General features: G+C 32.7%; 1 protein-coding gene across 4 annotated transcripts; it reads left to right on the top strand.

Annotated features, from left to right (window-relative positions):
• The first annotated feature begins 1482 nt into the window (after nt 1-1482).
• LOC114316401 (jagunal-like protein) lies at nt 1483-16348 on the top strand. 4 transcript variants are annotated; one of them, XM_082880078.1, is made up of 8 exons: nt 1508-1806; nt 8497-8613; nt 8710-8765; nt 11609-11732; nt 11819-11925; nt 14431-14503; nt 15744-15816; nt 15926-16348. In XM_082880078.1, exons 2-7 carry the CDS (start codon nt 8526-8528, stop codon nt 15782-15784), a joined length of 489 nt encoding a protein of 162 aa, XP_082736204.1. In that variant the 5' UTR covers nt 1508-1806; nt 8497-8525; the 3' UTR covers nt 15785-15816; nt 15926-16348. The 4 variants fall into 4 exon arrangements, with proteins under 4 accessions (XP_028118858.2, XP_028118857.2, XP_082736204.1 ...); XM_082880073.1 differs by lacking the exon at nt 14431-14503 and adding an exon at nt 3729-5422 and having other exon boundaries at nt 1512-1806; XM_028263057.2 differs by lacking the exon at nt 14431-14503 and having other exon boundaries at nt 1483-1806.
• Nucleotides 16349-25031: the final 8683 nt, after the last annotated feature.

The following is a 25031-nucleotide window of genomic DNA, read 5'->3' on the forward strand; positions in this document are numbered from 1 at the left end:
CCACAGATCGAATTCAGATAAAAAAAATTGAAGAGATGATAAAATTTAAATAGATATTTAAACAGATAAGGGAAGAATTTTGAATAAATAGTTACAAGAATTTAACAAATAATTAAAAAAATTGAATAGATAGACAAAAAATTTGAACAGATAGAAAATAATTTGAACAGATAGATGAAAATTTTGAACAAATAGAAAATAATTTGAACAGATAGATGAAAATTTTGAACAAATAGAAAATAATTTGAATAGATAGTCAAAAAAAAGTCAATAGATAAATTAAGGGATAAAATTAGAAACAAAATGTCCTTCAAAACAAGTAAAAGGGCCTCTCGCCAAACTATTTCACAAATGGTGGACCTTTCACCAATAAGAAAAATACATTGGATCTAATGCCTTAGACGTCTTCTAAATTGGATTTATCACCAATTTTCTCTTTTTAATACCTCTGGCAAAAGAGTTTAAAAGTGTTGCGGTGATCTATTGCATGAAATAATATTTTGAGCGATAAACAAGTTTTATATAGTGTGAAAAAATATTCATGATTGTATAATAGCTAGGGTTTTGTGTAGATTGAAAAGATTAGAGAAAAAATAGAAGGAATAATGAATTTAATCTATCCTTTCGAATTTTTGTAAGAGATGATGGGTTCGGATAAATCATTTTTAACTTCCCTTTCGAAAAACATAAATCATTGAATAATTAGTATTTTTGTAATTATTACATTAATGTGTTAGGCAACAATATTTTTTAAAATTATTTTTTAATTAAAAAATTCAAATGGAAATTTTGGAGCTCCCATAAAATTTCTTACAAACGGTCACTTTGTTATAATATATAGTATATATAGATATAGATATATTTTCAATGAATAATACTTAAGAAATTAACTTAAGAAATTAAAAATAAAAAAATAAAAATAAAAAGTGAGGTCAAATCTATAAAAAAAATAAAAAATGATAAACTATTGCACAACTAATGATTGTACCTTACAAATTTGCTAAGATATTGTAGAAAAATTAACAAAAAGCTAATTGAATTGAGATTGATGGACCAAAAATTTTATAATTTGCTAATTATATTTAACCAAAAAATACATTTGGTAAGGCTAATGTGGACGTTTTAAGTCTGGGTTTCAAGTTAATCTCATTTTTTGTTGTTCTTTTTTTTTTTCCTCCTATTTCTATTAAGGCTATGCATATTACCATCAAAATCGCACCGAATTGTACCAAATCGCACCAAACCGTGCATTTTTTTTTCACTTCTAGCGAATAGGCTGAGCGGGTGGGAGTCTAAGAAGGGCGAGTCAGTGTGGGTTACGATTTATAAAAGTTAACCAGCTAGATCAACCAACCTGACCCGCCACTAATTTTATACAATAAATATTTATATATATATATATATATATATATATATTCAGGTTACATTCCAACCATTGGATTAAGGAGATATTTAAAATAATTCAATTAAAAATAATATAATAGACAGATTATGTGAGCAAATAAATAACTGTGATCCAAATAATGGGCTAAACACCCCCTAACCTATTACATAATCAAATCTCAAACGGACCTGATTCACACCTCCCAAAACATCTCATTTCATTCATCTGTTTCGTCCCCTGTTGGTCTTCTTCCTTACCTTGCCGATCGGCGCCACCGCGCTACTAGCCTTGCTGTCACCGCCGTTAGACTTTCCGGCGTTGGTTCTCTACTCGCCGCTAGTGCTCTTCGCTTGTCGCCACTAATCTCCACTCGCCGCCACTGCTCTTCGTTCGTCGTCGCTAGTCTCCACTCGCCTTCGGTGGTATGTAACTCTCTCGTTATCCCATAATGCATCGATAGGTTTATTTGTAGTGTTTCTCTTTGTGTTCTGTGTAGAGTATATACATATACATATACATACATATATATATATATATATGTAAGACTGATTTTTCGGACTCCATTTTCGACCATGAACTCTTCTTCAGCTTCTCTGGATCAATGTCTAGGGTTTTCATGGCTCGGAATTTCACATTTCACACTAATGTTGCTTTCATAATCACTACCCTTTGTGGGTTTTGTGTTGCATGTGGTTTTTGTGATCTAGGTCGTTCCCATTTCTTCGATTCACAGCCTCGTCATTCTGGGTTTGAGTGATTTTGTGGTTTTCGATTCCGATCTGTGTAGAATTTAAACTGTTTGGTCATGTATTTACATTGAGAGCTCTCGTGGGTGGTTCTTTGATTTTGGCTTTCTGAGTGCATAATATTGTTGAAAATTAATTTATAAAAGATTTGTATTTTGTAATAGATAATGGACGGGGAAAATACAAGTGATGCTTAATATTCTTTTTAGTATTTATTGCCTTGTTAAATTGTTATTGTATAGGTTGTTTAAATTGTTGAATTTTTAGTTTATTAGTTTCTCAATGTTTAATGTTAGATTAGATGAATGAGAACATCTATTTTAATTTTGACTATTTTAGTTAATTTATAAACTAAATCATTTTACTTTTTGATTCAAGATCTGTAATTTGAATTGTATTTTTTTATAAACCGCCAATCTACTTGAATTGCCAAGTCGAAGTCGCCATTATTTGCCAATTGAACTGCCGGTTTGTTATAAGAAAAATGACAATTTCTAATGACACTTATATCAATCCGCCACCCACCGTACGGTTTCTATTTTACTCATAAACTGCACCAATTTGCACCGCGTACACCCCTTATTTCTACCGTGTCTCTGATCTGTCTCTCTCAAATCTGAACCTAGTTTTGGAACTAACGAAGGAATAGGGAAGTAACAAACGAGAGGAAGACAACGACCACCATGTACATAGGTAGATGCGGAGACGGTGTGTCACGACCCCATTCCGCTCCTAGTAAAATGATGCTATGATGGCCAGTAATCCGAGATTATCAAAGGCTAACTTGCCAGGATTCACACACAATCAGAGTATACATATGGGGCTTACAAGTGCGGAAGCAATAAATTTAAATCTAAATAGTCCACAAGAGCTGTGCATAGATCAAATGAAATGACATACATCATGACATGGTTTACAACTTGGATACAAATAAAATAAAGTACATATTACATCTTGATCAAAAGGCTTCTCAAGTCGAAATATACAAAAGACATGAATTACAAACTAAGGAGTATAATCTTCAAGATGCTAGCAAAATATGATTCCGAACACAATTTGCAAAATACATCTAGGCGTCACCGCCTTCTTGCTCGTCACCTACATATATATAAGGAGAGGGTGAGCTTAGATATTCAGTGAATGATATTAGTAATAAATGTTTGAATGAATGATATTCGAGATTTTTATCAAAACATTACATAGCATACCTTGTACAAATCAAGGGATGAACCAAGTTCATCTATCAAGTCTTTCAAAGTTTCAAGGGATGCTTACTAGCATCAATATAATACAAGGGGTGACATTCCTGACAAAACAAGGGAATAATCGACCCAGAATCAATTAGACAAACCCACCCGTACATGACCGTCGGTGGCAAGGGAGATATCTCAAACAAGGGTACTAGTTGCATTATAGTCCCCTAGCACTAAGAACTTTCCAAGAATGTCATCAAAACAAGATAATACTTGATATCAAAATAGGAATAATCATTCATACTCGAACAAACACTTTTTCAAAACGAAACAAGCAAAGCTTTTATCAAAACATTAGAACATAGCTTTATTAAAAATACCACTCACATAGCTCTTCGGGTGCAGGGATTAAGGCAAGAATCCAAGACCTACAAATACATGGCAAAGTCCACTGATTGCATTTCAAGAAGACAAGAAGAGATGCTCAAAGATGGTTGTGCAATGCATCCCTAAATCAAGCTCTACATGAGTGTAAATGATCTCGACATTTCTTTCAAAACTAAGTCAAGACAAGGCAAAACATGTGCTGGGAGTTAAAACATTGTTTTTCATCTCGGGAAAACACGCCGGATGCCAACTAGGTCTTGGCTGAGGTCCCACACCTCTTGGCCGAGGTGTGGTCCCGGTGACCACATTCAGGGAAATGAAGTCTAGAAAATACGGGTTTCCTTTTGAAAAACACGAAGAATATGAACATGAAGAACATGAATGCTAAAATCGAAACTTCTTTAGTCAAAATTTGAGGATTCATGATATAAGTTCAAAAACATAAACCTGAGTACCCATACTTAAAGATTTCATGAAAACAAACACAAAACATGGAACTTGATATAAATTTTTGGATCAACACAAGGTTTTTTTCTTTAAGAACACAAGAACATCATTTCCTCTTTCTAAAACCAAACTTTAAATCAATGCATGGCTTATGAATCATGCTAGATCATGCAATGTGATCATATCAACGTAAAGAACAACAAGAGTAGATCAAGAATCTAACCTCAAAACACGAATATAACGGTTCCAACTCTAAGGCCCCGTTTGGGGACTTACTTTTTTAGCCAATTAGCCAAAAAATTACTAAATTAGCCAAAAAGCCAAAAACTCATACCAAAAAGTCAAAGATTCTCTTTTCTCTCTACTTTTTGCACATCTTTTCGTAATTAGCCAAAAAGTCATCCCAAACATACAAGTTTTTTTTACCTACTTTTTTAGCCAAATAGCCAAAAAATTACTAAATTAGCCTGTTCCCAAATGAGGCCTAAGGATCAAGCTTGGAATCTAGCTCTCTCACTCTAAGAACTTCTCTTCCTCTTCCTGGACCTCCTCTCTCTACAAGGCTAAGATATGACAAAATGATATGGGTTTCTCACTGCTAGCTGGCTTAACCCTCTGCTGGGACACGTGGCAACGCCGGATTGGATCTCCCCAAAAAAGTGACAGAATGACAAGACAAGAGTATGACAAAGTGTGTATAACAAGCAAGGTGACAAGGGCACTCTGACAAGGCAATGATCTCGGTTAGGAAGGATAACACTTGACCTAACTGTAACACCTCGGCCTAGATGTGCCACACCTCGGTCTAGGTCATACCAATCCAGGAACAAGATCACTAGGTGCGAGGATCAAGGATGTTGGTTGCCTAGATTATAACATCTCAGCCTAGATGATACACATCTCGGCCTAGGTGATGCACACCTCGGCCTAGGTGATGACATCTCGGCCAATATGCCAGGGTGAGGGTGGAGGTCAACCAAAGTGGTTCCAAGATGGTCCTAAGTATAAGAGGTTCAAGGGTGGGACCTAGGTTGCATACACTAAGCAAGGAACAAATCATACAAGCAATACTCAAGCAAATCACATAAACACAAAACAAGACAGAGATCTTTACTTTAGGCAAAATAAGTCAAAATCTACAAATGCAAGCTTAACAAAACAAAATCAAGCAGATGCACATGAACATGACCAAGACAAGAATGAGGGTTATTACACGGAGATACCCAAATACGACTGTAACGAACCCGAAACCCGAATACGGAACTGTAAGTTTTCCGAATCGTTCTCTCTCTCTCTCTCTCTCTCTCTCTCTCTCTTATACACAAACGCGCACACACGCACACACATTAATCCAAAGAACCCTAACTTTATAGTTATATTTTGCCCTAATAAATATGGTTCACTTTGGTGATTTGTATGCATGTGTTTATTATCATATTGGCTAAAAAAATTTGGAACAAATTGGGTGTCAAGTAACCCTAATTTTATAGATAATTTTTTCTCTAATATCTCTCGCCACCCTTTGTCGATTTGTATGTATGTGTTTATTACCATGTTTGCTAAAAAAATTTGGGAAAAATCAGATTGATGGGTGTGGAGTTGGGGATTTGGAGATGCCCTAAACTAGGTAGGCAGACTCAAAACAAGTTGTGGTGGTCATTTATTTAAAATTTTCTTTTCCTTTTTGGTATTAAGTTATCACATTGGAGTTCAATATGGATCTAACAAATTGAGTGGGGTGTAGTTTGGCTGCCATATAATAACTATGAGTATATCCCAAAGAAGGTAGGCAGACTCAAAGATTGTTAATTTTGTAGTGATATGTTTGTAAAAGACTGTTGATATTGCATAATAAAATTGAATTCACCAAGGAAGGTGATCCGAAATTACAAAAATAATAACTGTAAGGGGCATTTCAGAAACAACTTTTGGCTTTGCTTTTTATGTTAGATAAATTACAAATGCAACATTTCCCAAGTACCCCCAAAAAAGGAAGAAGATAAATTATAAATGCACTCTAAAATTTGTTTAAAATATAGGTTACTTACTAAAATTTTACAAATTACAAATGTTACTTTTATAGAATTTTTTATATAGCAGAATTAGCAGAAAAAATAAAGGCCTTGTTTGGTTTGTGTTTCTTAAAAATTTTTGGGAAAAATTCTCTACAAATAAGTTTTCAAAAGTAATCAAACCAAACAAATTTTTCCAAATTTTTTTTCCAAAACTTGTTTGGTTTACAAGTTTTCCAAACAAATCTCTCTTCATACACATCAAATCAATCACTTTTTCCAAAACTCTCTCTCAAAATAATTTTTCAAAACATCTTTTGAAAAAAAACCAAACCAAACCAAACAAATTTTCGTACTTTTTATCTCAAAACATGTTTCTCAAATACAAACCAAACAAGCCCAAAATTTCTAATTATCTTGTACAATAATAAAATGGGGGACTTACGGGCTGGTCCTATTGACCTAATTTATTTACCTGTAAGTCCTACTCATTTTTGTACCTCTCAATATTTCCAAAATACCGTTCTTACGCCTCCTTCAACAGCTCAATTATCAAATCACTGCCATGACCCACCACCTCTCACTTCTAGCCATTGATGAGTACTTCCAACCGCCGGTGATAACCTCCGCAACCTTCGGACTATCTCCAAATATTTGATGGTGACAGGAGAAGAAGAATAAGAAGAAGAAGAAGAATAAGGAGAGAGAGAGAGAGAGGATGAAGAGGAAAAGAAAAAAAGAAAGGCCTTAGTAGAAAATTGTTAGCCTTTGTGTTGTAGATCAATATAACCATGCCTTTACCATCTGCTCTTTGTCCTCTTTCCAGTGATAAATTTATTACTGATAGATTGACCCATCCAACATATTCACATCTACAATGACAAATTAGTGATAAATTCATCATTGTATAAATATAAAAAATTAGCAATAATAGACAACATATTCAACAATCAATGATAAATTTATCACTGATAGATTAATCATACTGCATATTCATCTCTCTCTAGTGACAAAAATGATAAATTTACCACCGACTATTCTTTAAAAAATTACAAAAAGAAAATCTCATCATCATCGTCACAAATTAACAAAAGATTCAAAGACATATTCAGTAATAAATTTAGTAGTGATAAACACATTCATTGATAAATTTCTCACTAGTTTGTTAAAAGATTACCAAAAAAAAAAAAAAATCTCGTTATCATTGTCACAAATTAACACAAGATTCAAAGAAATATATTAGTGATACATTTATCACTGATACAACAGATTTGGTTTAAGAGAAATAAAAAGAGAGAGGGAGTGAGGAAAAGAGAGGTGATAAATATAATATGAACAAAAATTAGTGATAAATTTATCATTATATTAATATCAAAATTCCAGCAGCAGCAGTCCACAACATATTAAACAGATTAGTAAGAAATTTTATCACTGAATTAAGTGATAAATTCATCAGATTAGTTCAACATATTTTACAAATGTAGATCTTTACCAACACACTGTAGAAAGAGTCTCGATCTCATAGGCAACCATGTAAAGTACCAGATTGGCGCCGAAGATGGTATGTCGGCATTGAAAACAACTAGATTTGAAGCCATTGGCGAAGTTTGATGTTGAAGATGGTGGATTGATGATTGAAGAAGAACGGTGATGGAAGATAAAGGATGGAGGATAGAGGAAGAGTGACGGTAATGGCAAAGAGGAAGGAAGACAACAATGTTAGGCGAGCGAGTTAAACGGTTGAGAGATGGTGAAGTATTGATCGGCGATGGTGGAGATGGTTGGTGGTTAGTGACGGACGACGATGGTGGTGATTGTGGGTGGGATGGCCATGGACATGGCCATTCCTACAATGGTGGTATTTTCTGAAGAGAGAGAGAAAGAGATGAGAAAAAAGAAGAGTTTTGAAAAAATGATTAAGACAGAAGTTAATGCAAATTGAAAAATTAATGACTCATAAATATTATAAACAATCAAAGATTTAGAAAGTGTTTGGGATGATTTAAATAGGGATTTTTACTAGCTGGTAGCAAGGGTAAAATCGAAATAAAAAAATATAACAGGGTTTCTTGGTACTTGAGATAGAAACTTAAGACCTAATAGATAATAGAGTCAATTATTGGGACTGACTGGTAAAAATTCCTAATAAAATTATAGAAATTATTAATTAATATATATTTCTGATGTTATTAAAAACTTCAATGAGTAAGATATAATTTTCAAACTATAATAGGTAATTTATATTTTAAGTAAATGTCATGTATTTGTAATTTAGCCATTTATGTTTGGACCTTTGATAATTTACTCCTTGAACAAAGCGAACGCAGTAGAGGAGAAGACGAAGAGAGAGGGAGAGATGCAGCAGAGGAAACCTACAATTGGAAATGGGAGGCCATCCGGAACGGACGGTTCTGATTTCTCCTATCGTATGGTCGTCGACTCAAGTATGCTTTTCCTTTGATTCTCTCGTTTTATTTATTTATTAGGGTTTTATTTTATGATTTTGTTCTGATTTTACTATCTTTGACTTTGATTGATAGGGTATACAAAGGTAGCAAAAGGGAAGTCTCGTCTCTCCTCACTCATCTTCATTCAGGTACTCTTCTCTCTCACACCCACAGTCACACATACACTTATTTACATGTGAATTGAAGTGACCTTGGTGCTTTTGTTTGAATTAACGGGTACGATTATATGTGCCAAAATCGTTCTCCAAATTTATTTTCCCTCTGAATCATTTTTTCCCCTAATGTGGCGTGCTCTGTTCATGTTTTTTTATTTTTGTTGTTTTGTTCAAAAACATTTCAATGTAATTTTTGGAGGAATTTAAGAATAACTCTTTGTGCTGGACTAGATATGGACTTACACTTCATTTGGTATATGAAGTGAGAAAATAAAATAAATAATTGTGGTCTCTCGTTGGTGTGAGAAAAAAAAAGAGATGATTGCGTTTTCTCTATCATGTTTTGATGGGTTAGAAAGCAAATCGTGCGAAATAGGGATATGGATGTGATTTCTTTTTCTTTCTTTGTAAAAGAGTTCTCATCATTTCTCATCAAATCACTCAATCCAAACAAGCTATTAAAGTTTTTGCTGATTGCACATGTTGGCTGCCAAAATTAGTTATCAGAAATAGATATACTCTATGAAGCATGGATGTGGATCCAATATGGATATGATGATATGACAATCTAAAAAAAAAGAATTATTCGTATGGCCAAGATACATTAGGAAAAATAATATAATTTTTGGTATTATATTATACATGAGTTCAGCAGTTTTAAGAGCGGGTAGTTATTTATCAAAAAAAAAAAAAAGAAAAAAAAAGAGCGGGTAGTTATTTATCTTTTTATTTGCTTATTTAATTGTTATTATTATTATTATATATTTTATTTATTTATCCTTACTTTCTACAGATTACGAATATGGATGCATGACACATGCATGACACATTAAGAATTTGTTAATTTGATAAATTTTGAAAAGGTAGGGTACTAGTTTAATCTCATTCTTTTCTTCTTTGGTAAAAATAAGTATAAAAATATTCTTGTGTTTATTCTAACAATTATATTTTAATACTATGCAAAAAATTATTACAATATCAATTTTATAATAGTTCAAATGCATGACTTAAGTGTCTGAAAAGTATCCAATATTTCTCAAAATTAATATCAAGTATTAGATACGTTTAGGAAGTGTTGAAGACTTTCCACAAGTATTCGAGGAGTATCAGTATCTGGTACAGCCTACAAGTATGATACAGATATGACTTATTTTTTGTAGTATCTATGCTTCATAGGATATCCTTTATAGCATTAAGTAAAGAAGTGGGAAGATTAGGCCAAAGTGGTTGATGAAGTCGTAATTTGTTCATTGCTTTTGTTGCAAAGTTTGACTTGACACGGTAAACAACATAGTTTGACTATAGGCTTTCTTTTGCAGCACCAATCTTTGTTGATTCAGGTCCAACCTTGTGTTGGCAAAATATAGCTCTACTTGAGCCTCCCTAGTCCGATTGAAAGCCTGATTCCCTCCCTTAATGGGTCCAACCTTCTCTATCAGCTTGGCTTGGCAAAGGATCATGCTAGGGTTAGATAACCCTCCCATCCTGGCTTCCGAATTTTGATTTGCTACTCTGTCAATGGATATCCTATCCAATTGGTTCCCATGGAGACCCGATCCGAAATACATGGGTTTCCCCCATTTTTTTTACCCGTTGGGTTGGATAGGTGGTATAATTTAAATATCCAATGGGGATGAGTTGGGAACGGGTACCCACTTATTTCTCCATATGAAAGAGCTTTTCTAGTACTCTGTTCTTTTGTTCTATTTTGCTATGTTGACTGGGTAAATTTTATAGAAGGAATAGAGATAACATATAGAGATACATACAGTTATGATGACAAACATACACAATAAAAATAAAAAAATAAAATAAAATAAGAGACAATGATCAGACCGTTCATTGAGTCGTTGAAAAGAAAATTGGCGGCACCGTTTCTCATTCAGTTGTGTGCCTTGGTTTCTCTCTTTTCAAACTCTCTCTCTTTCTCTCTTGCTCTTTTGTATTTCTCTCTCTATATGTCTCTGTGTAGGATTTTTTTAATTAAATATTTTATCAACATCTTACATTTTATTTCCGAAAAAAATATTTTAAATTTTATTACCACTTTAAAATAAGTTTCTTAATTAATTAATTAATGTATGTATATTTGATTTTGTTATTGAACCAAAATGAAAAAATATATATATATATAATTGAATGTGTATTTGGCTTTACCTTTAAACCTTTAAAAAAAAAAAAAAGAAAAAAAAAAAAGGGGGTTAAGTTGGGTTGGGGAAAACCCAAACCCATTACGGGATGGGGAGGGTAGTCCCCGTGGAGAATGGGAATGGAGAATGAAGAAAAATTATAATAGGGGAATGGGGATGGAGAATTAATATCCACCCCATTGTCGTCCATTGCCATCCCTACTCCGTCTACATTTGTACTTGTACTAGAATCCGCATCGTCATGCTTGGTATCCGAAGCTTTTGTCACTTGACCTGGTGATGATCCCTAATAATTAGAAAATAATTGCATCCCCAATTTGGCTTGAAAATTAATATGCTGTGATCATATAGAACAAATGACTATGATATTAGCAGCTACAACTATATAAGTTGGCTGGCCCATTTTTTTTTGAATATCTTTTGGTTGGACAAATCATTTTGTATCAATTGAATGCTATTCTAATTATGTCCTTCTCTTCTCACTAAAATTATGATTTCTAAGGCTTTACTGACAGTGTAGTGATTATGATTATCATACTTGATCATCCGCCCATTGGGTTGCTTTACTTTCAAAAACTTATTTTTCCTTTTTAACCCATAGTTAAGCATTTCAAATAGGATACTTTTTTTATATTCTTTTGATATGGTTTGCATTGTATATTGTAGGCGATTGTTCAATTGGTAGGACTGCTGAACTTCTTGCTATCAATACTGAAGGAGGAGAGTCTTGACACGCTTGCTGTTTCATCCATTGTTATCAGTTTTCTTTCCCTCTTAATAGGAGAATTAGGTTGCCGACAAGTATCTCTTCTCTTCAATTTACTTCACAATTGCAGGTTGTTATAGAACTTATTTGGGTCATTTGTTGTATTGAAGGCCGAAGACGCAGCAGAGTGAACTTTTTGAAGTTTTTCATGTTTGCATCATCTATGGCAGTATTGATCTCAATTGCTGGTGCTGCTAGGAGTAATGTCTTGGTTGAGGTAATAAGATTCATTGTTCTAGGTGTAGATTAAAATTTCTTCTCCTCTTGCTAAATGTTAAATACTATTTTTTTACAATATTGTATTTTTCTACTCTTTTGCTTGTTTGCTTGTTTTGGTGTTGTTGGAGAGATTGGGTTTGGCATCCATTTGAAGGAGTAGGGAAGCATGTTCAAACGTTAATTTTTTTGTTGTCTAGTTAGAAATTGGAGATTGGGGTTGATTAATCCAACCCATAAAACAATTCTGGACTTTGTAAACACTATGGGACATTGCACTTCTTTCTCAGGGTTTAGGTACTTCTACACGTCATGTACACTATGGTTGTAGTCCTGTAATTGGTCCACTTAAGTGCTTTTTGTTTTCAATACACATATATAACCACAGACATATTCCTATGTTTGCATTTGTATTGTGATATGATATCTACTTCTAAAATTGGAATTAGAATAGATCAACATAGGGCTTCAAGTTTGTGGAGAAACTATTGGGAAGGAGTTTTGATATTGCAATTTTAAGCAAGATGCTCTGCTATTCACACCAAACTCCACATCAAGAAATTGACTGTCACATACTGTAGGTGCATACATACTGCCTCGCTATGTGGCATTGCCACATCATCTCCTAGTTAGCTTTCTCCATCAATTTGGCATCACGTGTCAGTCTTGTTAAATGGCATATGGGCCAATTGTACATCTCTTGATTCTCTCCTTTGGGGTTGATGTAGACTAACCAAGGATGGTGCACATGATGCCCTATCCTCGACTCTAGGGATTTAAGGACAAGGCTTCAAGCTATTTGGAGCATTGCCTCGGCTCAAACAAGGATACTTTGCTTGAGCATGTCTCCTCATGTTTGGCACTTGATACTCACATGGCTCATCGAGTTATTCTCCATCAAAGTGCACCCGCTTCTATACTTGTACTCTCCAAGATGCACACACTCTGAGCTAGTGCCCTCCTGGCACCCACTTGGCTTGTCTTGAAGACCCTATCGAGCAATGTCTAGGTCTCTATGGTCTTTGAAAACATCCTACCATTGGCATCATGGCCTAGGTTGGGTGTAAGGCCTAAGAAACCTTCCCTCAGGACCTCTAAGGTACATGGCTTGGAGGCTAGAATTGAGGGATCATCACGGTTGTCTAGCCCACCCCCCTAGGGTGATTCCACCTTGACTAGTCTTAAAGGGAGGCATTGTCCAAGATATGACTCCCTAAAGACCATGCCATACCTAATATTGGAGCCCCTTTGGTGCTTCTCCCAAGGTGTATCATACCTATCACTGCAGACCTCATGATACTACGCTTGACGTTTGTTGTGGGATGACATGGTAGATGAGATACTTTCTTATTGTCAAACCAAAAGGGTTGAGCCATTTGTCCAGAAGTGTATCTAGCCCCATGGTTCGAACATGCTATATAAGGAGGTTTCCACATGTGTGTTGAGGAATCCTTGTAATCACCCTCAAACAACCTAGCTCCTACAAGAACAAAACCTCTCCACTGTCATCCTCTCTTTCTCTCAAGGCTGCTCAACTTAAGCTCCTCTGGCTCTGGTGGTCCCTTGCTGTCTTGGTGTCTACCATCTTTCTAGAAAGCCTCACTCTGACAGTTGAAGGCCAACCTTACATACGTACTTTTCAAGACGAAAAATAAGCTCAAATTTTAAACTATTTGCTTGCATAGATGAGATGAATCATTTTCTATGATTTTTTAATTTTTTATTTTTAAATTTGAATTTCATGTTAACTTTAAAGCTTCAAAATATACTTGAACTTATGTTGTTTTATGTGAAGATGGGACCTATTTCTTAGAAAATTTAAGTGGAAAATCTGGCATTATATTCTTCTGAAAATTCCCTGGCTTTGGTCATTAAAGAATTTTTTGATTGCTTTGACTTTTGTGCAGGATGGATTTGGTTTAATGTTGACTACCTTTGTGTGGTTGAATCACACGTCATGCATAAGTTGTAAATTGAGTTGGAAGTCGTTTAAGCAAGTGAACTACTTTACATTAGGTTCAATTGCCATTTTTTCTGTACCAATCAGCATCTCAATACAATGGAGATTGGAAAATTTTGAGAATGGTTTTTGCGTACTATTTCTAAAGTAGCAACCTAGTGTTTTAGTTCTGCACATCTTTTTTACTTCTAGTGACTATATTCTTCCAACATTTGGTGACCAAACTGAGAGAGGACAGATACAGTCATACAGTTTTATTTATTTTTTATTTTTTTATATTTCATTTTATGTTCATATTAGACATTCACAAATTTCAAATTCTCTTTTTTAGATTTTTTCATAATAAGGTATGCGAAAACCTGTGTAATTTTCATTATATGCTTGTATCTCAGCTATTGCTATTCATTTTAAGCTTTTGAATCTCCATGAAAAGCTCTTTGAATGAACTTTAATATGATAGAAGATATCGATTACAAGTTATGAAAGCTTGAAAAATGTACTGTTGTCCTAAACCTGGTTTTTAATTGGTGACTGTTTTTGTATCAGATGTTTTGTAGGGTTCTAAACCAGATAAAGCATTTGAGGATGCTTTGGTCATCTGACAAATTGGTTTGGTTTGGTTTGGTTTCTTTTTTTCCTTTTTATTTTATTTTATTTTATTTTTTTTAATTTTTTTTTATAGGTGGTAAAGAAAGATTCTAAGCATTGATTGCCTAGTGAATTCGGTCACTAATTTGCATGCTATGTTTGTTTTCAGTAGGAGTGAATATCTGCACACAATTTTTGTTAGGAGTAATTTTGTGTGTAAAATTTTGTGTGCCCCTAGCATTGTTGTTTTGTTAGTGCAGACAATCCCCGACTCTCTCTCTCTCTCTCTCTCTCTCTCTCTCGCGTTGGGGGAAGGCATTTGTTTTACCTGGTTTAGAAAACATTGGGCATGCCCTTTGGTCCCTGGTCTGTTGAAAGTTTGAAATTTTTTTATTTTTTTTAGTATCCTAATTCAGTTATAAGTTGTTGGTGAACCAGTCAGTAGGATAAATTTACTGGTCTCAAAAACTTGTACGATTCTCTTAACATTTATAGTACTCATTAGTTCTTTTGTATAAACATTTTCGTATGTTTCCTTGTCCTGTTGCCATTCACTGCTTCTTACACTTTTAATCTGCCCCGATTCTCTTAACATTTATAGTACTCATTAGTTCTTTTGTATAAACATTTTCGTATGTTTCCTTGTCCTGTTGCCATTCCCTGCTTCTTACACTTTTAATCTGCCCCTCGTCACTCATCTCAAACCATCTCATTTTCTTCCTACCTCCCTTCCCCTTCTAAAATAAAAACAAGAAGAAAGTATAACAAAAAAAAGCAGTCCCAACGAACAAGTCTCCTAGTACTTACAGGCTTTGGGAAGGGTAAGATGGAGGCCATTTTTATGGTTTGAACCCGTCGCTCACGTCACAATGGGGCAATTTTACTGATGCCGCAAGGCTGGCCCTCAGAAGAATAAAGAACAAGTCAAGAAAAAAATCTTGTCCAAATTCTCTTTTTTGCTTCCTATTGTTGATGCTCATTATTGAGCCTTTTTCTCCCTACACACATTTGCTTGTTTTGATTAGGAGATTGGCTGTGGCAATAGATATTTTCTGGTTGTCACCACTTCAAGACAATTCTGCCAGTGAGAGTATGGTCGGCTATTTTGGTATAATCATCAGTCTGCCCTATGAGCGGGACCGTCCCTCTCACACATCATTGTTTATACTGATGACAATTATATATCATATTTATGGATTAATACTGAAAATAATTTTAAAAAAATGTATCTAGTTACAAAAAGAAGTTTGATAATTGGATGGAATTTATAGGTTATCCAAGATACAAGTCAGTGGGAAGTAAACAAATTTGAACTTGTCAAGATTGCAGGTGCTCCTCTACTTGGTGAGTTCCATACCTTTATGCTGATTTATCATGTAAGATTAAAGTATCTATATGAATGTTCTGTTTTAGATGATCCTTTGAATTTTAATGCACTTTCGATGTTTAACAGGATTACTGGTACAGATATTTGCGATCAGTACAACGATTTCTCTTATTCAGAACATGTCTCCTCCTAAGAGAGCTTCTTGATGGCTTTTTGTAGTTAACATTAGTTCACATGTCTTGGTGGCTATAGAAGCAACTCTCTTTTGCTTCTTCATGTATCCAGTGTTTCTCGTCATTCTGTTCCCCTTTTTTGCAAAGCAAATTTTGGAAAATTGTGATGACTGCTCAATGCTTCCATTATAGTTTCTTGGGTGTTATAGCCTCATGAGACCTTTGTTCATTGGGAATGATGTATTTCAGTAATTTTTGTTCCGACTTGTTAAAACATTTTAGTGAGTGATTTGTAGATACCGTAAACTGGAGATGCTCTGTCTCTTATATTATTTGGCTCATCATAGTACATGTAATTACAGAGAATTGATAACAATCTGAAATCTCAAATGTTGTCATTAAATTTGAGGGGTGATGATTGTTTAAATTAGTTGATTTTCTCGGTATAAATGTTCAGGCTTCCGGTTCATAGAAGACTCCAGTATAGCCTTTAGTGTATTTAGGCCATGTGGAAAAGTTAAATGGTTTATAGATTCTGCTCTTCATGACTATTTTACCATTACACCCTCAATCCGCAACAGCATCATTACAATTTCAGCCCACTACAGATATAAAGAGCATAAGGTAACTTTTTTGACAATTAATAAATCAAAAATTTTAGGCTCCGTTTGGTAGAGTTATGGGACGTTAGTTCCAGAGCTTGATTTGAACATAGTGTTTGCTTACGATTTTTAAAAATTAATTTTACTCACTTTTGAAAACGCGGTTGAAGGCGGGAAAATTTGGATTAACCGGTCGTCCTATCGGATGTCCTACTGGATGTTCCATTGGTCGTCTAATCGATTAACCGAAACAGTGTAATTTTTTTTTTTATTTTTTATTTTATTTTATTTTATTTTTTTTGCAATTGACACATGTTAATTTTTATATATTCAATAAAAAATATTTTTTGAATTTTGAATTTTTTTTGAGTTTTAATAGAATTTTAAGTTGTGTTTAGTTATGAGTTGTAAGTTTTTGTATCAAATATCATACGTCACATCAAAAATTTTCCACTCAATTCAAAACTCTTTTCAAAACTCATTCACCAAACAAATTTTTTACACTCATATCATAATTACAAAACTTACAAACTCAAAATACAACTCTATTATCAAATCATATTTAGAAAACTCTACCAAACACAATCTTAGTTTTTTACATGTTAAATATCGTGATTAAGTTCAGTATATACATTTGAATAAATATCAAATAATTTTTCAATTAAAAAATTTAATATTTGAATTTAATTTATAAATTCCAAATTGCAGTTTTATAAAATGTATATTTCTTGTATTCTTGTCAACTTTAACATGAAAAAAAATATTGGGCAAATAACACTATTAGTCCTTATATTTTGTCCTTTATGTCATTTGGTTTTTGTAATTTTAATTAATTTGATTTTGATTATGAATTTACGATTTTGTTTCGATTTGGTTCGATTGATTGCCATTTTTAGTGTTTTGTAATGAAAAATAAGCATATAAGGAACATGTGTTATATTTTTATAGGAAAAATTGAATTAACTTTCACCAACTTCCTTATAGTCTTTGATTGAAATTTGGGATTAAGGAGTGAATTCCTCAACATCCTCTCAGGTTGGCTTTAGGGTTGGGTTATAAATGAGTCTGGCCTTGGGGGGTTCCCTAGTCGTCAAAAAAGCGAAACCTTCATCAACTTAGTAATAATTTTCATTTAAAAATCTTAATTGACTTTATCAATTCAGCATATCTTAAGAAAATGGTATCAATAGTTTTAGGTTATATTTTCTTAAGTTTAGGTTCTAGAATTTATACATGTTTTTATAAAAAATAAGATAAAAAAATATTATGTTTAAAAAACAAAATAAATAAATATTATATATTTGAAGGTCAATTTCGTCATTTAAATACATATTCCAGAAGATGGCTCATTTTATTCATTTCTATCCCACAACCCCCCATGAGATACAGTTATCCCACACACCAGGGACCATTAGACCGACCTTCACTTTTCTAACAAAATATTAGATTATTCACTTTCTTAGATATAGACTCCAATCTCATAACACAATCCCCCCAAACAAACACCTCATTATTGAAATGATTTTTTATACCCGTTAGATGATGTAATGGAAATCCCCCATTCCAACCATGTAATATTAAAACATTTGTGTATTAACCCATGTAGAGTTAGGCTTCTCTCCAATTCACATATCAATTTGAGAGAACTTAAGTGACCTGTGAGGCTGCCATAAATCCCAATTTAATAATATTTTGTTACATTTAATGAGCTTTAGAATTTTTTAAATTTTAAATAATAATATATTTTAGGAAAAATTACAAACAAACAAAAAAAAAAAAAAAAAAAACAAAATGAAAAACAAAAACAAAGTTTGACCCTAATAATAAAATAAATTCTAAACTTTTTATTTTATTAATTTAATTCAAAACTTTTGATTTATTTTCAATCTGAAACATTTATCTATTTCTGTTAAGTGAAATTGATGGAAAATTATTTTCGTCATTAAACTCAATAAAACTGAGTACTTTAGACATTTTATCTATTGAGTTTAATAATTAAAAAACTATTTTTTCAACAATTTAGTTAACGAAAATAAGCAAATGTGGTTTAAATTAAAAATAAATCAAACGATTAAAATTTAAATTGATAAAATTAAAAATTCAACGTTTATTTTGTTATAGGGATCAAACACTGATTTTTATTTATTTATTTATTTGGGTAAATATCTCTATTTTTTTTATGCATGTAAATGTGAAGTTTTAACTATAAGGGAATGGTTCTCTCCAGTCCTAATTTGAATTGTAGGGGGCTGATTGGGCACCGTTTTATGATATTTCATTTTATTAGACCATGTATGTACATCATCCATAAAAAAATCAGATGGATTTGATATTTGTGACCCATTCATTTTATAAAATTTGCCTCTAAAACAATTAATAGTCAATGTTTTTAAAAACATATCATCTATTTTTTAAGGTACAAATTTGATAAAATGAAGGAGTTACGAATATTGGATCGACCTAAATTTTTTTACGAATGGCATACACATAAGACCCGATAAAATGAATGCTTCAGATTATCAAAAGGGGCCCATAGTGGGGCCCACAAGCCCAAAGAGTTCTCTCCCATCTGAATGAGGATTCAAGGGAAGTCTCTCCCTATTATAAAATAGTTAGTATACAAATTGACAAGTCATTAAACATTCAATAATAAATGCCTTCAATTTAATGAGTAATTAAAATTAGAAACTTATCAATTTAATGAGTAGTTAAAATGAAAATTTTACTTATTTGAAAAATTAATATGTTGTTAAATACAAGGCACTTGTTACCATTAGCCAATATGTAAATAGGACAATTTTCTCTGCAGTTCACACAGTACTATTGAGGATTGTGGGGGCCTATTCTAGATTCTATTTTGATAATTTAAATCGTTCATTTTTTATATCAAAGTGTTTAAATCATTCATGGAAAAGGAAAAAAAAAAAAAATCTGTCCAATAATTGTAGCCGTACTAGTTTATGGCATTTATTTAGAAAAAAAAAAATGAATGACAAATATTATTTGAAAAACTAAATCATTTATTTTTTAAGAGACAAGTGCAATAAACTACCGTAATTACGATTATTGGATTGATATAATTTTTTACATAGATAACATACACATTGTGATTTAAAAACTAAACGATATGAATTATCAATTTACGAGCCATAAAAGGTCCCACTAATCCAAACAAGTCCGTCCAATCCACAACTGAAGGGAATCTGCTCCCTACGTAAATATATATGCTTTTGGTTATTTTGTAAGATGTAATGAATATAGTTGTATTTATTGACATATGTGGAAAGAACCTACAGTCTAATATCATAGACTTTAATGGTAATCATAAATATTTAGTATACATATTCTTATGACTATTTTAAACTTTCATGTATATGCATCCAATCATTCCTCGACTTCGTGAAACTATGAATACACATGGAACTTATATAAGCCTCATGTCATGCCATTTCCATGCATGACCCTAAAATATATATATATATATATATTAAGAAAATTATATGAAAACCCTTGACCTTTTTAATTAAAAAATACATCAATTCTTTAACATTTGGAAAAAAAAATAAATAAATAAAATAAAATAAAAGAAACCTATACACCCCATGTAAAAAAAAAATGAAAATAAAAAAGGAACTCCAAAATATAAATTTTTAATTTTTAAAAATTAAACAGTACATGTAAATTATGAATATCATTATTATTTTTTTGTCATTTTGTTAGGTTTGATGAAAAGTAAACGTTAGGTTATTATTGTCATTTGCAATTGGCTTGTTTTAATGTCATCTTATTTACCATGTTATTGTTTAAAATTATGTCATTCGAGCTGATTAAATAATTGCATTTAACATCATTTAATAAATCTTAACAAGCCGACATTTATAGCATTTGTTATTTTGTAGGAGAAATATTAGGGATCATGAAAAAAATTTCATGAAAATGATCATGAAAGATTTGTAACCGTTAGATTACCTTGATTAGTGTGTGGTGCTTTATTCTATGTGTAATTCAAATGTCACAAATCTTTCATGATTATTTTCATGAAAGACTTTTCATGATACCTACCATTGTTGATTTTTAGAGGAGTAATGATATATAAACAAAATGATTGTACAAAATTATATACAGAATGAGTTAGCATCATGTAATCCTTTTATTCTCAAGTGAATTGAAAAAAAAAAAAAAAAAAAAAAAAAATTTAAACCAGGAGACATGAGCCTTAAATTTAAACTAAAAGATGTAATCATTGGATCTAATGATCACAAAACCTATTTATAAAGGCAATGATTGACATTTGAAAATAGAATGATTTTACATGGTGTAGTTGGCCATCTTCTTCGAACATATATTAGGCACATAAACGAATGTCATGAATAACAGTTATTCCATTTTGATAAAATAAACAAAAATAGTCTACTTGGCCATCTTGTTTCAATATAGATATGGAGATTATGAGCATCACATACACCAACACGAGGTTTTTTGTTACGATTTCGAAACCTGGAGTTCTGAGTTTTCTTTATAAAAAATAGTCAAATCATATAAAAATGAAGGAATAATTGCTATATAATTATAGAGAATTAGATCTTATATCTCGTTGACAAATTTATCGGCATTATCATCTTCTTTGTTGGATGATTCTTTGTGAATAAGCAAAGTTTAGATTAATTTGGCATCTCTGTTTGGAGACTTTAGTGGAAGAGGGAGCGACAACAATGATAGAGGAGAAGAGATGGGGTGGTTAGAAGTGGCATTTAAGAGAAAGTTGGTTGGTTATGGTTGAAGTTTATAGGATATTATTGTTTTTTAAGATTTTGAGGTAGAAAATAAAAAATGGAAATTATGATTCAGTGAATCTGTTAAAAAAATAATTACAGATTTATGAAAAAAATTATGAATTTAATTATTAATATTTATAAAGTTTATCATTAATTTATAATTATTTTTTATAAATACCACTGATTTGATATTTTCTCAAATAAAAATAGAATGATTAATGAGGTTATTTATGTCTTTTTGTCAGAGTAGCTTTTGGAGGAAAAAGAAATAAATGAAGTCCTAATTGCACAATAATCACTTGTATTATAGGTTTCATTTAATTAAACGAAGGATAATGCTAAGAGTATATCCAGCACTACTAACACAAGAAATATATTTTTTCATTTTGTTTAATTACTTTAGTTAATGGGTACTTTGACAATACATTTCATAGTTAATCACATAGGTATTCAAGGAGAGGAAGTGTTCGTCTGACTCTCCAATTGTAGCTAGCCCCTTTGCAGATGGGGCACAATGTCTAGCGCATTGCTTTTAACTTGTTTGAGCATTTCCAACAGCCTCTTTAAAAGAAGCATGTTGATTATTATAGCTAAATTTATCATATTTAACTCCCTTTAATAGACTAGCTATTATAATAACTATTTTAATAAATTCTGCAGGCTAGCTACATTTCGAGAGTCTCAAAGACTCTTTAAACCAGTTTGTGTAGATAGATATGTAAAATAAAGAATAATATCGGAATACATAGATGAAAAATTAATTAGATAAAGTAAAGAGTATAGTTTTTTATACTTTAGCTAGTGAAAAATGCAAAGATGGATTGTAGTTGCTCTTAGAGCATTGAAATTGTGATTTGGTTACGTAAAATAGCAAACAAACACAATGCAAAGAGCCTATCAGATAGGGCTGAGAAAGGAATCCGTAAAATCCGTAATCCGATCCGGTCCAGTCCAATTCGATAGGTTTGGATTGGTTTTTTCAATCCGTGATTCGGTTCCAGATTGAAAATTTCCAAATCCGTAGGCCGCGGATCGGTTCCGGATTGAACCCCACAGTTTCGGATTGGAACCGATCCGGACCATCTAGAAATAATCTATATTTTTATACTATATACCTTCCCACACCATATAATTTCTTATATGATATAAAAACTAAAGTGTAAACCTAATCCAGCAGCCTCACCTCACTCATTCACGCCTCTCACTCTCATCTCAGGTCTGTATATCGATGGTGTCTCTCTCTCTTCTCTTTCCTATCTCAGACTGAGTTCTCTCTCACACTCTCATCCATCTCAGATCAGATCGGTGTGTTGTTGCTCGTCTCTCTCTGTCGGTGAGCTCTCTCTCTCTCGGTGTTCTCATCTCTCATCTCTCTCTCTCTCTGGGATCGGTGACTATTTTTGTTTATTTGTTCCCAGATCATCCATCTCAGATTAGATCGATAGCTATAGCTATTGTCTTCCTCTTTCGGTGAGCTCCTCTCTCTCTCTCTCTCTCTCTCTCTCTCTCTCTCTCTCTCTCTAACACTCTGAAATAGGTTTAATCTCTAAAACTCTGAAATGGGTTCCCAGATCATCCATCGCAGATTAGATCGATTGTTCATGTCATCTACAATGGATTCGGTAAATGTAAGTAGGAGATTTTTTTTTCTGTTTTTATTTTTATTTTTATTATGTTTTATGTTTTCATTATGTTTTTATTTTTATTATGTTTTTAGATCGATTGTTTTTTTTTTTTCTGTTTGTATTTCTATTTTTTGTTTTTTTTTTCTTTTCTGATTTCATCTCTATTTTGTATTTCTATTTTCTGTTGTTTGTAACCATTGATGCACAAATCAGTGTTTATGGAACACTTTAACTGAAAGAGTAGTGACAATAGTGACAAAAAGATTCACTGTCTTTCTTTTGTTGTTTCCCTAAATACCTAATCAATAAAATTTCAAACATATGCTGTATACTTGGAGTTTCCTTTTTAATTTCACGCTGCACCTAAATGCTTATTTTTACGATCTGTTGTTAGTTTTTAGACAATGATAGACATGATTACATATTTTTCCAGATGTTGCAAGCAGAAAAGCCTCAAATGCCATCTATCCCTGATGCATCTAAAAACTGAATACATTTATTGACAATTGAAGATTTATAAAAACTGAATACATCTATCCATGATTACATATTTTTTCTATTTGTATTTAAGGAACTGTGTTATGATTAATGATTCTGTTCTTAGAATGAGGTAAAAGACCCATTTTGTGTCCTAAGTGCAAAACTAACATATATTATAATTTTTGTTTATTGGTCTCAACTTAACTTAGTGGTGAAAATTGTGACCTCAACCAGTTCAGTGAATGGTTTCCTAACAAGTATTTTTAGCCATTGGTTTACAAAATTGAAAAGCCTAACAAAAGAAATCCTAATGATCTTTTTTGTCACTATACATAGAATGATAGAAAAAAGCATGACTGTATTTTCAGAAATTGCAAATTTTTTATTTTTATTTTTTGTAGCCATTTATGGGGCTTAAATGCACATAAAGTATTGATTTATTTATTTCTTTTGTTTGATAGATGTCAAGTACCGGAGACACAAATGATGTAATTGACCTCTCTCAGTCTCAATCTGATAAAGAACATGATCCTCAGCCTGAAACTCCTTCAGGTTCAAAGGTATGCCCCCCTCCTTCTAAGCCAAAAGCTAGACAGTATTCTGAAGTTTGGGAGCATTTTACCAAAATTTTTAAAGAAGGGAGTAAGACTGCTGCATGTGTTAAATGTAACCATTGTAAAGCTTCTTATGCTTGGATTAATGCAAATGGAACTAGCACTTTGAGAAAACATATTGCAAATTGTCCTATGTCCCCTCAGAATAAGGAAAATAAAAAACAAAAGACTTTGGCATTTCAATCTGTAACTGAAGGTGAAAAAACTCTTGGAGTTTGGAAATTTGATCAACAAGCATGTAGGGATTCACTTGTTAAAATGGTAATCACTGATGAGTTGCCATTTAGGTTTGTAGAGCGTGAAGGATTCCGTCAATTTTGTAGTGTGATGCAACCTAATTTCAAAAAGTTTTCACGCTTTACAGTAGCAAGGGATATTGTGGATTTATATTGTAGTGAGAAGAAAAAATTGAAAAATGTGTTGAAGAATGCAAACTATAGACTTTGTCTCACTACGGATTCATGGACATCTCTACAAAATGTTTCATACATGTGCCTAACAGCCCACTTTATTGATAAAGACTGGAATTTGCAAAAAAGAATTCTCAACTTTAGTGTGATTTCTAGTCACAAAGGGAAGGCAATTGGTAAGGCAGTGGAATCATGTTTAGTTGATTGGGATATAGAGAAGATTAGTACAATCACTATGGATAATGCAAGTGCAAATGATGTAGCTATTGCATATGTGAAAAGGAAGTTTTCAAAAAATAGTGACTCTTTGATTTTATGGGGTGAGTACTTGCATATGAGGTGTTGTGCCCATATAATTAATTTAATTGTCAAGGATGGGTTAAGTGAAATAAAGGATTCAATAACTCGAATTCATGATACGGTGAAGTATGTAAGGAGTTCTCCACAACGAGAGCAATTTTTCAGGACATGTGCTGAAACAGAGAGGGTAACATGTAAAAGCTTGTTGTGTCTAGATGTTCAAACTAGGTGGAACTCCACATATCTAATGCTA

Source organism: Camellia sinensis, chromosome 1 (genome assembly GCF_055761805.1).
Source record: "Camellia sinensis isolate YWXY chromosome 1, ASM5576180v1, whole genome shotgun sequence".
Lineage (NCBI taxonomy): Eukaryota > Viridiplantae > Streptophyta > Magnoliopsida > Ericales > Theaceae > Camellia > Camellia sinensis.